Consider the following 12,908-nt stretch of genomic DNA (forward strand, 5'->3'; position numbering starts at 1 on the left):
TTGACTTTCCTTTAAGTATAAACCTAAAAATGCGTCAAAGTAGCACAGAAGCCTTTTGTTTGTGTAAAATTTTCTTTCCCGGGTTTACAAGACAAATACAATCATTTTATTATTTCAAACCTAAGGCAATAATTGGTAGATAAAATTAATAATAGCCACAAGTGGGATTGCTGCAGTTTGAAACCTTTATTCAGTCGCACAAAAATTGAGTAAATAAACATGAATTTTGTACATAAATAGACTATGGTCTATGGTTTTTATTCTAAACCAGGTATATCCTTAAAGAAGCAATGGCAAATCCGTAAAACAAGCTAGCTGTTAAACACAGTCACAGAGCTGTCAACCCTCCAGTCCCCTTGATATGGGAACGCACATTGCTAGAGTAAACAAAAGAGCGCTAAACACCAGTCACAGTTTTCTAGGTCAAAATGTCTCGTTTTGCACAACTTCAAATGTTTTTTTTTTTTGGGAGGGGATTTGGTAGTCTGTCCTACAGTTAAAGTGAGTGCAGCTGGCTTTTTCTCCTTCTCTGATATTATTTTGGACAGAACCTCTCACACCAGTGGTGTTCTGTTGTAAAATGTGCAACCGTGTAATAAGTGGAGGACCCAGGTAAAGGCAGATGCGTGGCGGCTCGGTGAGACAGACAACCTTTTGGACCGAGCCGTGTTATTGGCTGAGGTTTGTAGACAAATGAGAAAAAACAAATTTAATAACTTCTTTTCTGTACTTTTTTATTTTATTTTTTAAACTCCACATAGCTATGCAATGTTAGAACGTTGTTAAGAGGCATGAGGAAAAGCTAGCTCGTTTTGCAGATTTACCATTTTAGCTTTCAAAGTCTGAAGGCCTTTGAAAGAATTTAGACAAAATAGTAAGGCGGCCATTTTTCTCATCTGCATTCCAAACTTCATGTGTAACACATAAACGGAGGTCCACGTTTGAGATATAGTGCCTCTGTTTTGTGTGAAAGCATGCGAAAGGTAAAACATTCCCAACAGCCGGGCTGAATGCTGACAGCATAGGTAAATCCACCGACATTCTCCACAAATCTAATTAAATGGGGGGGGGGGGGCTGCTCATATGGCAGTACAACCCCCACTGCCTGCACTCTATTGCTCTCACATACACACACACACCAAGATGCAGACATGCACACAAATACGTTGTGCAAGTCTAAAATTGCATCAACTAAAGCAAACCTGCATGTCAAAAACTCCACTCAACTCACCACAAACGGACAGTGGGAGCACAAGAAGAGTTGGTTCATCTCCTGCAGCGCTGTTAGAGATGTCCGTCAGCAGAGCAGCTGCTGGGATGTTTTATATAAACTGGAGAACACAAGCTAACTTCTCCCTCTTTGCCCTGGAGAAACATGACTGCTTTGGATTGGAACTCGGCTGAAGAAGGAAGCCCCAGTAGAGTTCATGCATGCACATCAACCCTGTGGCCTGCGCCCTGTCCCGTCTACGCTGTGAGCGTAGGCGGCCCCAGCGAGCCGCCACTGTTGGATGTTTGGAGTGAGCTGGTGTTTACAGTCCTAACAGAGTGCTGAAGGATAAGGGCTGACATGTCGTCGCAACGCAGCCTGCCTGCAACCTCACATTCCCCTCTGTCAGGAAACGTCGGTGGAAACTGGGAAATAGTTCGGTATTATTTGCTGTTTTTAACAAAAAGCTCACACGTTTTTTTAACTGGTGTAAATGGCCTGTTTAGCACCTTCTTAGGGTTCAACAACCCCCCAAGGTGCTTCACAACACAATCAGTCATTCACCCATTCACACACTGGTGGGAATGAGATACAATGGAGCTACAGCTGCCCTGGGGCGCACTGACAGAGGCGAGGCTGCCAAGCACTGGCGCCACCAGTCCCTCCGACCACCACCAGCAGGCAAGGCGGGTTAAGTGTCTTGCCCAAGGACACAACAGCAGAATTCTCTGGTCAGAGCCGAGATCGAACCGGCAACCTTCCAATAACTAGACAACCCGCTCTACCTCCTGAGCTACTGCTGTCCCGTTTAAAGGGAAGAGTTTACAAGAAGCAATTTCTCAAAAAATCCAAACTTTTTAGCGATTTTAGAATCTAATCCTTCATTTTGGTTTGGTGTGAGAGAATAAAGAAAAATATTAATATGAAATGCTAATTCATAAATAATTTGTTAAAACTTGGGAGTAACCTGTAAATTGGCTCATAAATGCCAGAAAAAAGATGTTCAATAAATAAAAAGTCATTTAAAAATGGACCAAAAAAATACACACACACACACACACACACACACACACACACACACATATATGCATATATATATATATTATATATATACACATACATGCAGGCTTTGTAACAACATTTCAGAATCTTTTTAAAAATGATGTGTTTTCCCAGACATGAGTTTGTTGTTGTTACAAAGTTCAAATACTCCAGTCATACAGTGAAAGAAGTTTAGGTCAAATATTTTTTATTTCTACAGCTTAGAATTAAAGAAAACCTTAACGTTTAAATACCCTGCATCTGTTCTTTTTTTCTTCCTTTTCCTTTAGCCTACCGTCAGCTGATGAAGCAGCAGGTCCATGAGGTAGACTATCTTGTTGCTGAACAGCACGTAGCAGCAGTTGAAGGAGCAGTTGGAACATGCTAGATAGTAGACGTTAGCAGCAGCACAGAGAGATCTATCAAGGAAACGAGAAAATTAATCACAGGGTTTACAGGAAAACTCCCTTTGCAATTCCTCAAAGAAACACTACCAGTGGGATGTAAATGTGACCCGAGTACTGACAACACTATCTGCAGGCATCAGGAAACCAAACACACTCTGCTTTATTTGTGGTTTCTTAAGGGTGCCGTTTGTCTCCACCAGTCAGAAGTATATCACACTGACAGCGCAAGAATGGAAGCCGATTTGAGGAATAAAACACTCCTATCAGCTACTTAATGTGGAGACTCCCCTCTGCAGCCACCTTTCGAGGTGCTGAGTGCAATCTCAGTCCCATCTTGGCAGAGATGTTGCAGCATTTCCTCTTGAGAGATAAAATAATGTCTCCTAGCAGCTCCTAACAGCAGCCAGGCGGCCCCAGGCAGTGGCCAGAGTACCCCTTGTGTACCGTCTGCTCTACAACAAGCCGCAGAGAAGATTAATGCCTCAGATAACTGACCAATCATTCTGCTGTGACTGCTACTCCCCCTCGCCCTTTTCATCAGTTAATATTTTCTGACAACTGTATATTTTAGCCATTAGAGAAATAGCGTGTCCTATCTGCTCGCTGGAAGAATGGAATCCCACTCTGCAGAGCCAAAAGTAGGCCATGTTTACTCCAACTGGTAAACATTTTGATATCTACCGAACCTTTCACAGCTGCTGTGAGTTTTCAGTCAAACCACGCTGGCACAGCGGCGGTACAAACACATCAGATGGGGGTTTGCCAGAGTCTGTCAATAACTTCTATTATTTTCTTTTCCTTCTCTTTGAATTTTTAGTGGACAGATCTGACCTTTTTTTGTATCAATATTGACATAGCAACGTAAAACTGAGACGTGGTGTTAATGTGAGAATCACAACATTTTGAGTGTTTGGCTGAAGTTCAAATCAGCTGAAAACTGCAATAAAGCCCAAGAAAGATACAAGAAACTACTTTTATCAAACTATTTCACACATGAACGTGAGCTGAAGTTACAAATAGTCTAATAAAAACTAAAGATAGTGGAAAAAGTTTAAAAAAAAAGAAGCTAAATTAACAGTTGAGAGCACTGACAGGGCAGACTGTGGAACGAGAGGGGCGTAACATGAGAACCTAACCAGACTACACTTTGTGTGCAGCCTCGCAGCATCAGATTCTCACTCAGACTCAGATTGTTGAGTGAACACAGGGCACAGATAAGCTTCTATGCAAATTCCAAAACGACAACTTAAATACTTTTCTTTTGTATAATTATATGCTGCACACACAACTTATGAGAACGGCTCAAGCAGCCGTGTGCATTCCTCTGACGCACAGGAATTAATCTGGGTGACTTCAGTCTATTGTGGTATTTGAGATTATGCACTTGTTAAGTAAAGAAGAGCACAATAGTGTGGGGTTATCTCCCATCACAGATTAAATGGCAAGGCAGGACAGACTTAATTACTGGCAAAGAAATGTTTTAAAACAGAGATAGAGTTCACACTGGTCAATAGATTTCAGGTTACATGGAGACTCCATTGACCAAATGTTTGTCCTAAGTTGTGTATAATGAAGACTGTAATGGTCCCCGGGGGGGGGGGGGGGGGGGGGGGCTAATACAATTTGAACCTTGAGCTTTTCAGAGTTAGTTAGGCTTTTGGTAGCCTGGCAAGCCTTCCTATATATGTGAATATATAGTCTGACCACGACCCATAGAGAGATCTCAGTCGTGAGGCGGAATCTACAGTTGTATTTCAAACTGTCTCCACGTGCTTTTGGACAACAAACAACATGATGTAATAATCGCTATGGATGTCTGTCAACAGGGCAGTCTGCCAAACACTATCAAAGATCCAAATGCATCCATTTTCTAAATAACAGACTTAGGTACCTATATTTGCTCTTGACTCAAAGAAAAGCCCACGTCTAAATTACCCAAAGTGGATGCCAAAGCCATTTCAAACAAGCCGCCGCTGACATATTTGTTGTTTCACTCAACTGCAGCAACATCCTGCCCACTAAACCGACAGTCTTGCGCTGGGACTGGCAAGACACAAGATTGTTTGGGCCTGCTGACGCTACAATGGAGAGTGGCTAGGCCGACATGCAGAGCACAATACTGCTTCTGCTACGGTCTGGCTAAGTTTTTGGTGTTTCAAAAATATTTATTACAGATATACATAGGGCTAATACATAGTTGGAGTGTATTGGCAAAAATCTGGCAATACAATATTCAACAAAGTACAGAGTTACGATATTTCACAATACAAAACGCCAGACAAAGTCTGCAATTTTTCAGAAGAAATTTTAACGAAAACTCAGGCCAGAAACTTCCAAGATGCATCAAGTATTATCGAAAGACCTTGTTCCGTCAGACTGAATGTGGAATAACCTAGTCGGGGTCCTATTTCCCATTTGTCTGCTATACCTATGGGACAGGGTTTTCACCGTCATGGCATCAGCTATCACATCTTTACTTGGCAATAAAAGGATCAGATGCAGAGGTAAATGGTAAATAGCCTGTATTTGATACAGCGCCATCTAGAGTTTTCGAACCCTCCAAGGCGCTTTTACAATACAATCAGTCATTCACACACACATTCACACACTGGTGGGGATGAGCTACGATGTAGCAACAGCTGCCCTGGGGCGCACTGACAGAGGCAAGGCTGCCAAGCAGAGGCGCCACCAGTCCATCCGACCACCACCAGCAGGCAACGTGGGTTAAGTGTCTTGCCCAAGGACACAACGACAGCAACAGACTGAGCGGGGCTCGAACTTGTAACCTTCCGATTACGGGGCGAGCACTTAACTCCTGTGCCACCATCGCCCACGACGTCCAAGTGGTAAATTGTCTCTCCGATGTGAAGGAATGGCTAGCTACAAACATCTTGAGTCTAAATGAAGCAAAGACAGAGATGGTTCTTCTCGAGCCTAGAAACCTTTCACGCACATTATCTGTCCCCAATTTACTGTGTATTGAACCCAAACAATGCGTCACTAGCTTTGGTGTGAAACTGGACACAGGGTTTTCAGTGGCACCTCAGATAAATGCAGTTGTTACATCGTGCTTTTTTTCGACTGCGCTGTTTGACAGCTGACCCCTTGCTGCTGAGGACCCCCAAAATGAACTATAAAGCGAGGGTGAGCAGGATTTGTGTATGTTGCACTTGTTCTCTGGAATTCCCTCCCTATCTCCATACGGTCATCTTCATCGGCCTCTCTCTTCAAGTCAAGACTGAAGATTCATTTCTATGACTTAGCTTTTGAAATATGACCATTTCTTATGCTTGCTTTATAGCCTTGTGTTGTTTTATTGGTTGTTTTACTTGTTTTTATTGCTTGTTCTTACCAATTTATTTTTTATTGAACTGCTTTTATTCTGTTTAATTATGACTTTCTGTAAGGTGCTTTGGTTAGCTCTCACACTGTGTTGAAATGAGCCGTTATAAATAAATCGGTATGGTACTGAGTTTAAACTGCACCAAACAAAAGCAAATTCTCTATATAAAACACATACACAGCTTTTAAATATCTATTCAGTGTCATAACACAAAAAATTAAGATATTTTACTGTGTTGCTATTTTCTTAAACCTCTACTTATTCATTTATTTAAAAAGTTTAGGTTTTCGGTTAGACAAAAAAAAAAAGCTTGTTTTTTAACAATAGAACCTAAATTGCATGTTTTCTGTCCCTGACTTGCAAAGCATGTACTAATTGAATCCCTTGAAGTCTGGAGGGACAGATTGGGCCCTTGGTTCCATGTAACGAGCATACAACAGCTTTGTAACAAAGCTAATCACTTGGGTCCCTGGTCATCTCTGAACAAATGAGAAGGCTGTCAAAAGCCTGTCTGAGTTATGCCTCGACACCAACTGGTACAATGAGCCATTACAGTGATCTGTCTTTGGTTTCCTCCCACCTAATTGAGCTTGATGAGCATGACACTCGATAGTACAGCCTCTCTGGGAATCTCACAATCTAAATCCACCCCCTCGCCTCGATGAGGTACAATTTAGTAAAGTGCCACAACAGCCTTTCTCATGTTGCAGAAAAATGTTATGTGGATTGTGGTCGCCACTTAATCCGAGCAGGACGTTTCTCCACAAGCAGAGCTACGAGCTTCTCCTTGAACAAACACTATGCTCAACAGTTTGAGTAATTTTTAAGAACCGCAACTCACTTACCGCATGATCATTTTCTGATTAGCAAATAGAAATCGTAAACTTCTTGTGTAAGTTTTAACGGGTGGACCTCACAGGCGGATTTAATGCTGGTAATCAAGGAGACTTGAGAGAAAGTCAGACACACACAATTAAGCAATGTAATCTGCTCTCCAGCACCAACTGGTTAACCTCTTACAACTGTTTTACCTGTAAATCTTTTCAGGTCTGTAAAGAAATGAGGCCCCGAGGTAAAGGAATGGAGCACACCTGATCCTGTCTAACCCCTCTGCAGCCCTCTGGGGCTCTGACCTGGATGTCCACGTGCCCACTCGTGATAAGGGAAAGGTTTAGCAGGGGATTAGGAGCCCAATGACCTCTCGGTTTGAAATCCTAACATCTGAGAAAACTATTAGGAATCTGAATCAGATTTACATTTTATGCTTGCCAAATATCCCAAATAAACCCACAAAAATTTTTATTAACTGTTTTCTGAATAATTTTACTAAAATAACCCCAGTCTATTTATAAATCTCAAATGTAGGTTGGACTGACAATACTACAACAAGCATGTAAAAGGCTCTTTATGCTTTCTGTCACTGCCTTGAGTTATCAGCCCACAGATCATTGCTCCTCAACCTCAGTTTCACATTCCTCACCCTTTTCTGTGCCTTTCCTGTGTGTGCAGTCGAGCCTGACGGGAGCCGTGCTACAGAAATCGGACTAACTTCCAGATCAGGTTGAGCCCCTGCCTCTAAAACAAGGGAAGAAAAAGAACCCCAAGCCAAAATAGAAAAAAGGTGAGGAGGAGCAAATCCATTTCCTTGTGCTGTCCAACAATCCCTTCATTCACGGCTATCTAAATGACATTTAATTTGATTCTGCTGTTGATCTCTCCGTTACCCTGAGTGCTTCCAAGACATCTACATTGGGTGTTGTGCCACACTGGCCAGGTATGAAAGAAGAGAAATCTGATGAGCAGTCACACAGGGCCATTCACATGGCCATGCACACACACAAGCGCACACACATTTACGAATGGTGGAAAACATCCTGAAATAAAACCACTGGTAGGAGGTTTGATTTCACAGGATACAACAGGTCATGTGAGATGGTGATGGAAATACACATTGGTTAACACGCAAGTTTCTCCGAAGCTCACTAGTTATCATCAGAGCGCTGTCTCGTTGTTAAAGCACAGGTACAAGATTATAGTCTGTCCCAAAAAGGCAATACAGTGGCCTCAGAGGTGTTTTGGGTTGTTTTATTATATTATTTTACTTCAATGTCTTTGTGTTAATTTGTAAGCAAAATCTTTATTTTTGTTCTTTTGGTTTTGAACTGAAAAATGATTCTGCAGTGAAGGAAAAGCATGTTGGCTGCTTAGACTACCACCACTACTAATAATGAAAATAAATGATGAAAATAATGATGCTCCAGGTAGATAATTAGTGAAATTAAACAACCAACATAGCTGTTTTTGTAAGGCAAAAGGCAAGGCTAATAAAAAGCTGGTGAATTTTAAATAGGTAAATGTTGGTAAATTGGTACATTTTAATTAATAAAATGATTTTTTCATTTGTCAGTACAGTTAATATTGATATATTTTGGCTAAGAGGTATTGCCGTAGTATGATGACATCATCAGCAGTCGCAGGACCCCGAGCAGATCCAGAAACTACAATGACAGAAAACTACAATCGGCACTGCATTCTCTTGATGGAATTAACTGAAGGACCATCAAAGTCTGAGGAGTCACGCCAACCAGAGGTCACATGCTTTCTGCTCCACAGGTAACATTTACTGTAGTGTTTTTTTAAACTAGCAACAGTCACGGCGATATGGTGTAAAACGACCCTGAAATGTTTGTACTGCCCCCTAGCGCCAGGATACTACACACTGCCACTTTAAGCAAAAAAACAAACAGATTTTTATAACTTATGCCTTAAATTGGCATGTTTAGTATATTTCAAAGTTTTATTTAACATAAAAAAATCAGAGCTCCTAAAATATTCATGTTAGTCTAGCCTTTAATGGAGAAAAACATCAACAGAGAATGATAAAAATAATACTTGTAGCTCCTCTACACCACTGGACCTCAAATAGTAGGATGATTCACAGAAAATATTACGCGCGCGCGCACACACGCACACGCACACACGCACACACGCACACACACACACACACACACACACACACACACACACACACACACACACACACACACACACACACACACACACACACACACACACACACACACACACACACACACACACACACACGGTTGTGATGTAATCAGATGGTTGAAATGTTTCTGAATATGATTTACCGAAATGCAAGTGAATTTCATTAATAAGATTGCTAGATTGTTAATTAGTAAAGGGGTTTATAGCAAAGATGCTGTTATGTTTTTATTTTCTAAAATGCCACCTCACCAGTTAAGCTTCTTGACGGCAGCTGCATAAACTCTGATCTACACACTCCAGTGACCACGGGGTTACACCAGAACATTAGCAGAGACTTGTAGAGGAATTAGCTCATTAATGTAATGGTAACAAGATGGAATCAGACTCCTCGGGGAGAGATATGGCATAAGCATCTCGGCAGGTGCTTTTGTTTTTTTTTTTTGTAAATCACTCTGCTTATCTGGTGGGAGGAGGTGATCAATACAGCAGCATCTCTGTAAACAGATAACGTAGCACACTGGGGCTGGTGTCCATACAGCTGCCCATTAAGGCCACACAGCCAACCAGGAGACAGATTGTGATAAGGAGACGGCCAGGATGCATCATTGTGTTGCACCTTGTCATGAGCTGCAGTGGCAAGAGTAAAATCTGTCCCAATGTGCTTTTCACAATGAAAGACCCAATGAGATGTCGTCATGAACTAAAATAAATAAACCACAGAACAATTCAGCAGCTCAGCAACAACAAAAGTCACATCAGATGCAAAGTTTGCTTAAACTGTAAACAGATTACAAAAAATACACAGAGGCACACAGTGTAAGTGAATCCATTGTGCATGACTGGTCACACATTTTCTGCTTGAAGAAACTATTTCACATTATGCTTCTTCCAAAATGGGAGCTTCAAAAACCTTCATATTACAAAAGACTGAGATTAAGAGACTGGAAAAAGTGGGGGGAAAAATCAATACGCATGCAATGCCCTTTAAAAGCCTTATAAATATAAGAAGCATTTGTCCATTAGCAGAGACTGAGAGACCAGTAAATGCTAATGAATGGGAGCATAAGGCCATTCGAGTCCATTACAGAATCCCACTTCTGAGTACAGCAGCCTCACTGAGGTTATGTACTGGTAGACCAACGAAACGATGGATCCTCCCCAACTCAAAAATACTCTAAGCAACACATGGGAGTTTGTATTCCAAAGAAAAGAACAAACACCAACTGACTGATGAAATTTAACACCTTTCTTTTTCTTGGAAAGCAGCCTTGTTAAACATTAGAGTAATTATTCAAATGCAATAATTACAGCCAAATGAGTAGATTTGAACTCCGATAACTCAGGTTATGAAACTACAGAAACAGTCACAAAGAAAGGAATTCTAATTCGTGTCTCTACTAAAAATAAAACCACGTTGATAATTTGGAAATATTTATTTTACACTGTTATGAGGCCTTCAGAAGGGCTGAACTATATTGTTTTCTGATCGAAATTGCAACTTCAAACAACGTGATCACATGATCAACAAAGGATTTTTTTTGTTGCTGTGCTCCTGACTGACCCTGGATCGGTTGCATCACCTATTTAACACATATGGGATTTCCCCCAGGTTTTAAAAACGTTACAGCGGCAACAGTGAGCGGTGGGTGGAAGCAGAAGGATTACAAGAGCCAAGACCCAATTGTTAACAGAGCGGCATATTTGGTCATTTTGTTTTTCTTTTCATAGCGCTGCTTCAGCAAACACTAATAATGGCTGCGGTCATCTGTCTCCATTGCTAATTTACTGTCCCTCATTCTGAACCATTCACGAGTGTGATACAGAGCAACAGTGAAACAGGATTTACCGTAATAACACTAACGCCGGGGACACACCGGCCGCGGAAGCACCGCGAAAATGGGACCGCCTTCATTCGGCGCCCTTGTCAAGCTATTCTATAGACCACATGGGCCGCCGAAGCGCCGCGAATCGCCTCGCGCCCTCCAGCCCGCGCCGTGCAGCGATCATTTCGGCGTCGGCTCTATTTTTTTCGCGAGCCACGGGTGAATCGCGTCAATTCTGGCAGGAAGTCAAACCTAGACATAAGAGGCAGGCCGGTAAAGTTAACAAAATAAAGCATTTCAAAATAAAATTCCGCAATAGTCAAATGTGTTCGTAATCAGACACTGCAGAAAAACCACACAAACACACCGGAACACACACACACATCGAACTTGTGTACGTGTGTGATCACGTGAAGGGGAGTGTGGTTTTGGGTGTCTTTTCATGGAGCAAACAGGACAGAGAGGCAGAAAGTCTGAGGCAAGCAGTTAAGATGGATGACTTTAAATTAATTATGGAAGTTGAGAAACACGAGGAGCTGTACGACCCCCGAAAAACATGATTATTTACGTACCCGTTTTGGAAGAAACTGCTAGGATACAGCTGCAGAATTGGAGCGGGTTCCAAGAGATTCAACTGGCAGAAACAACTCATACCATAGGTTCTCTCTCTCTCACACACACACACACACACACACACACACACACACACACACACACACACACACACACACACACACACACACACACACACACACACACACACACACACACACACACACACACACACACACACACACACACACACACACACACACACACACACACACACACACACACACACACACACACACACGTAGAGGAAAAGAGCTGAGAAAAGGCAGAGAGGAAATGGAGGACACCAAGTGTTTAAAAGAAAAACTACAGCTGAGCCGAGGCGCGCCTCGACTGGGGCGCATCTGATCTGAACTGAGGAGCGGCGAGCAGTGGCCGAATTTCCTGAGCGATTCGCTTCTCGGCGCTTCACGGCGCTTCCGCGGCCGGTGTGTCCCCGGCGCAAGTGGACTTAAAAGGCATTTGAATATTTCTGATGACACAAACCATTACAGAGTTAGTTAATCGACGAAAACGGGTAGAATGCGTCAAGAGTTTGGTGCTGCAGGGAGCCTAAGTCACACTCATCTACTTCTGGACCATGGGTCCCCAACCGCCAAAACAAAAAAGAATGGGAGTGTATGAGCGGATAAAAGTTATTTTCTAATCCCGTTTGATATGTGCCATGGATTTCACATATGATGTCCGTGAATTTTAAAGACACATTTTGATGCCAAGAAGGCATTTCTTTTCGACAGGCGGCAAATAATTTTAGGTTTTGTGTGAAAAGACGTAGGGGACTACAAATGCTTGTGTCACCAAATTGACGTCATCAAACCAGACAATAAAAGAAAATATACAATGTTTGAATCCTTTATCCTGGATAAAGGAAGGAGCATTAAACATGGAGAAAACCACTATATATCTGGCCGTGTGGTAAGTAGCAGCTACGCTGGGGGAGAGGAGATGTGGAACATAATTTTTTAGACCTTTTTAGCTAATAAATCTCAAAGTATGTGACAGACATTGAAATGCACACGATTAAGCGTGATTCAGGGCGTAAGGCAAAGCGGACCAGAAAATAGCTTTTATAGCCCTGTCCACTTGGATTCATTTTATCTTTATTCCAGGAACCCATGAGCTGACCAAAAGGGGAGGAGACATAGGCTCCATATAGTTTAAACTAAACAATTAGGTCACCCATCTTAGTAAAACAATGCTGGAGAAGCTTTGCAGTTTGTCTTTTTGTTAATAAATGCATTTGAAAGTTATTCTTGGCTCCCGTTTCCTCCTTGCATTATTAAAATAATGGCTTTTAATGTTTTGGTGATATGTCATTTCATCGTGAATAATGTGCTGAAACTTTATTTAAAGAAAATAAAAATTGAAATTTCTGCTAGAAAAAAAAATTGTACTTTAATCTTCTCTACATTTGTTCAGCGACTGTTTCCCCTGTTTTTGCCAGTGATTGTATATACTCACTT

The 12,908-nt window shown here is 41.8% G+C and overlaps 1 protein-coding gene across 3 annotated transcripts in view; it reads right to left on the reverse strand.

Annotated features, from left to right (window-relative positions):
* scaper (S-phase cyclin A-associated protein in the ER) overlaps positions 1-12,908 on the reverse strand; it is a 79,250-nt gene that overhangs the window by 14,131 nt on the left and 52,211 nt on the right. For all 3 annotated transcript variants that reach the window (XM_015964478.3, XM_015964475.3, XM_015964477.3), the window contains one exon: positions 2,547-2,670. In XM_015964478.3, the coding sequence (XP_015819964.1) occupies positions 2,547-2,670 (124 nt within the window). The remainder of the gene's footprint in view (positions 1-2,546; positions 2,671-12,908) is intronic.

The sequence above is a fragment of the Nothobranchius furzeri genome, chromosome 4 (genome assembly GCF_043380555.1).
Source record: "Nothobranchius furzeri strain GRZ-AD chromosome 4, NfurGRZ-RIMD1, whole genome shotgun sequence".
Classification (NCBI taxonomy): domain Eukaryota; kingdom Metazoa; phylum Chordata; class Actinopteri; order Cyprinodontiformes; family Nothobranchiidae; genus Nothobranchius; species Nothobranchius furzeri.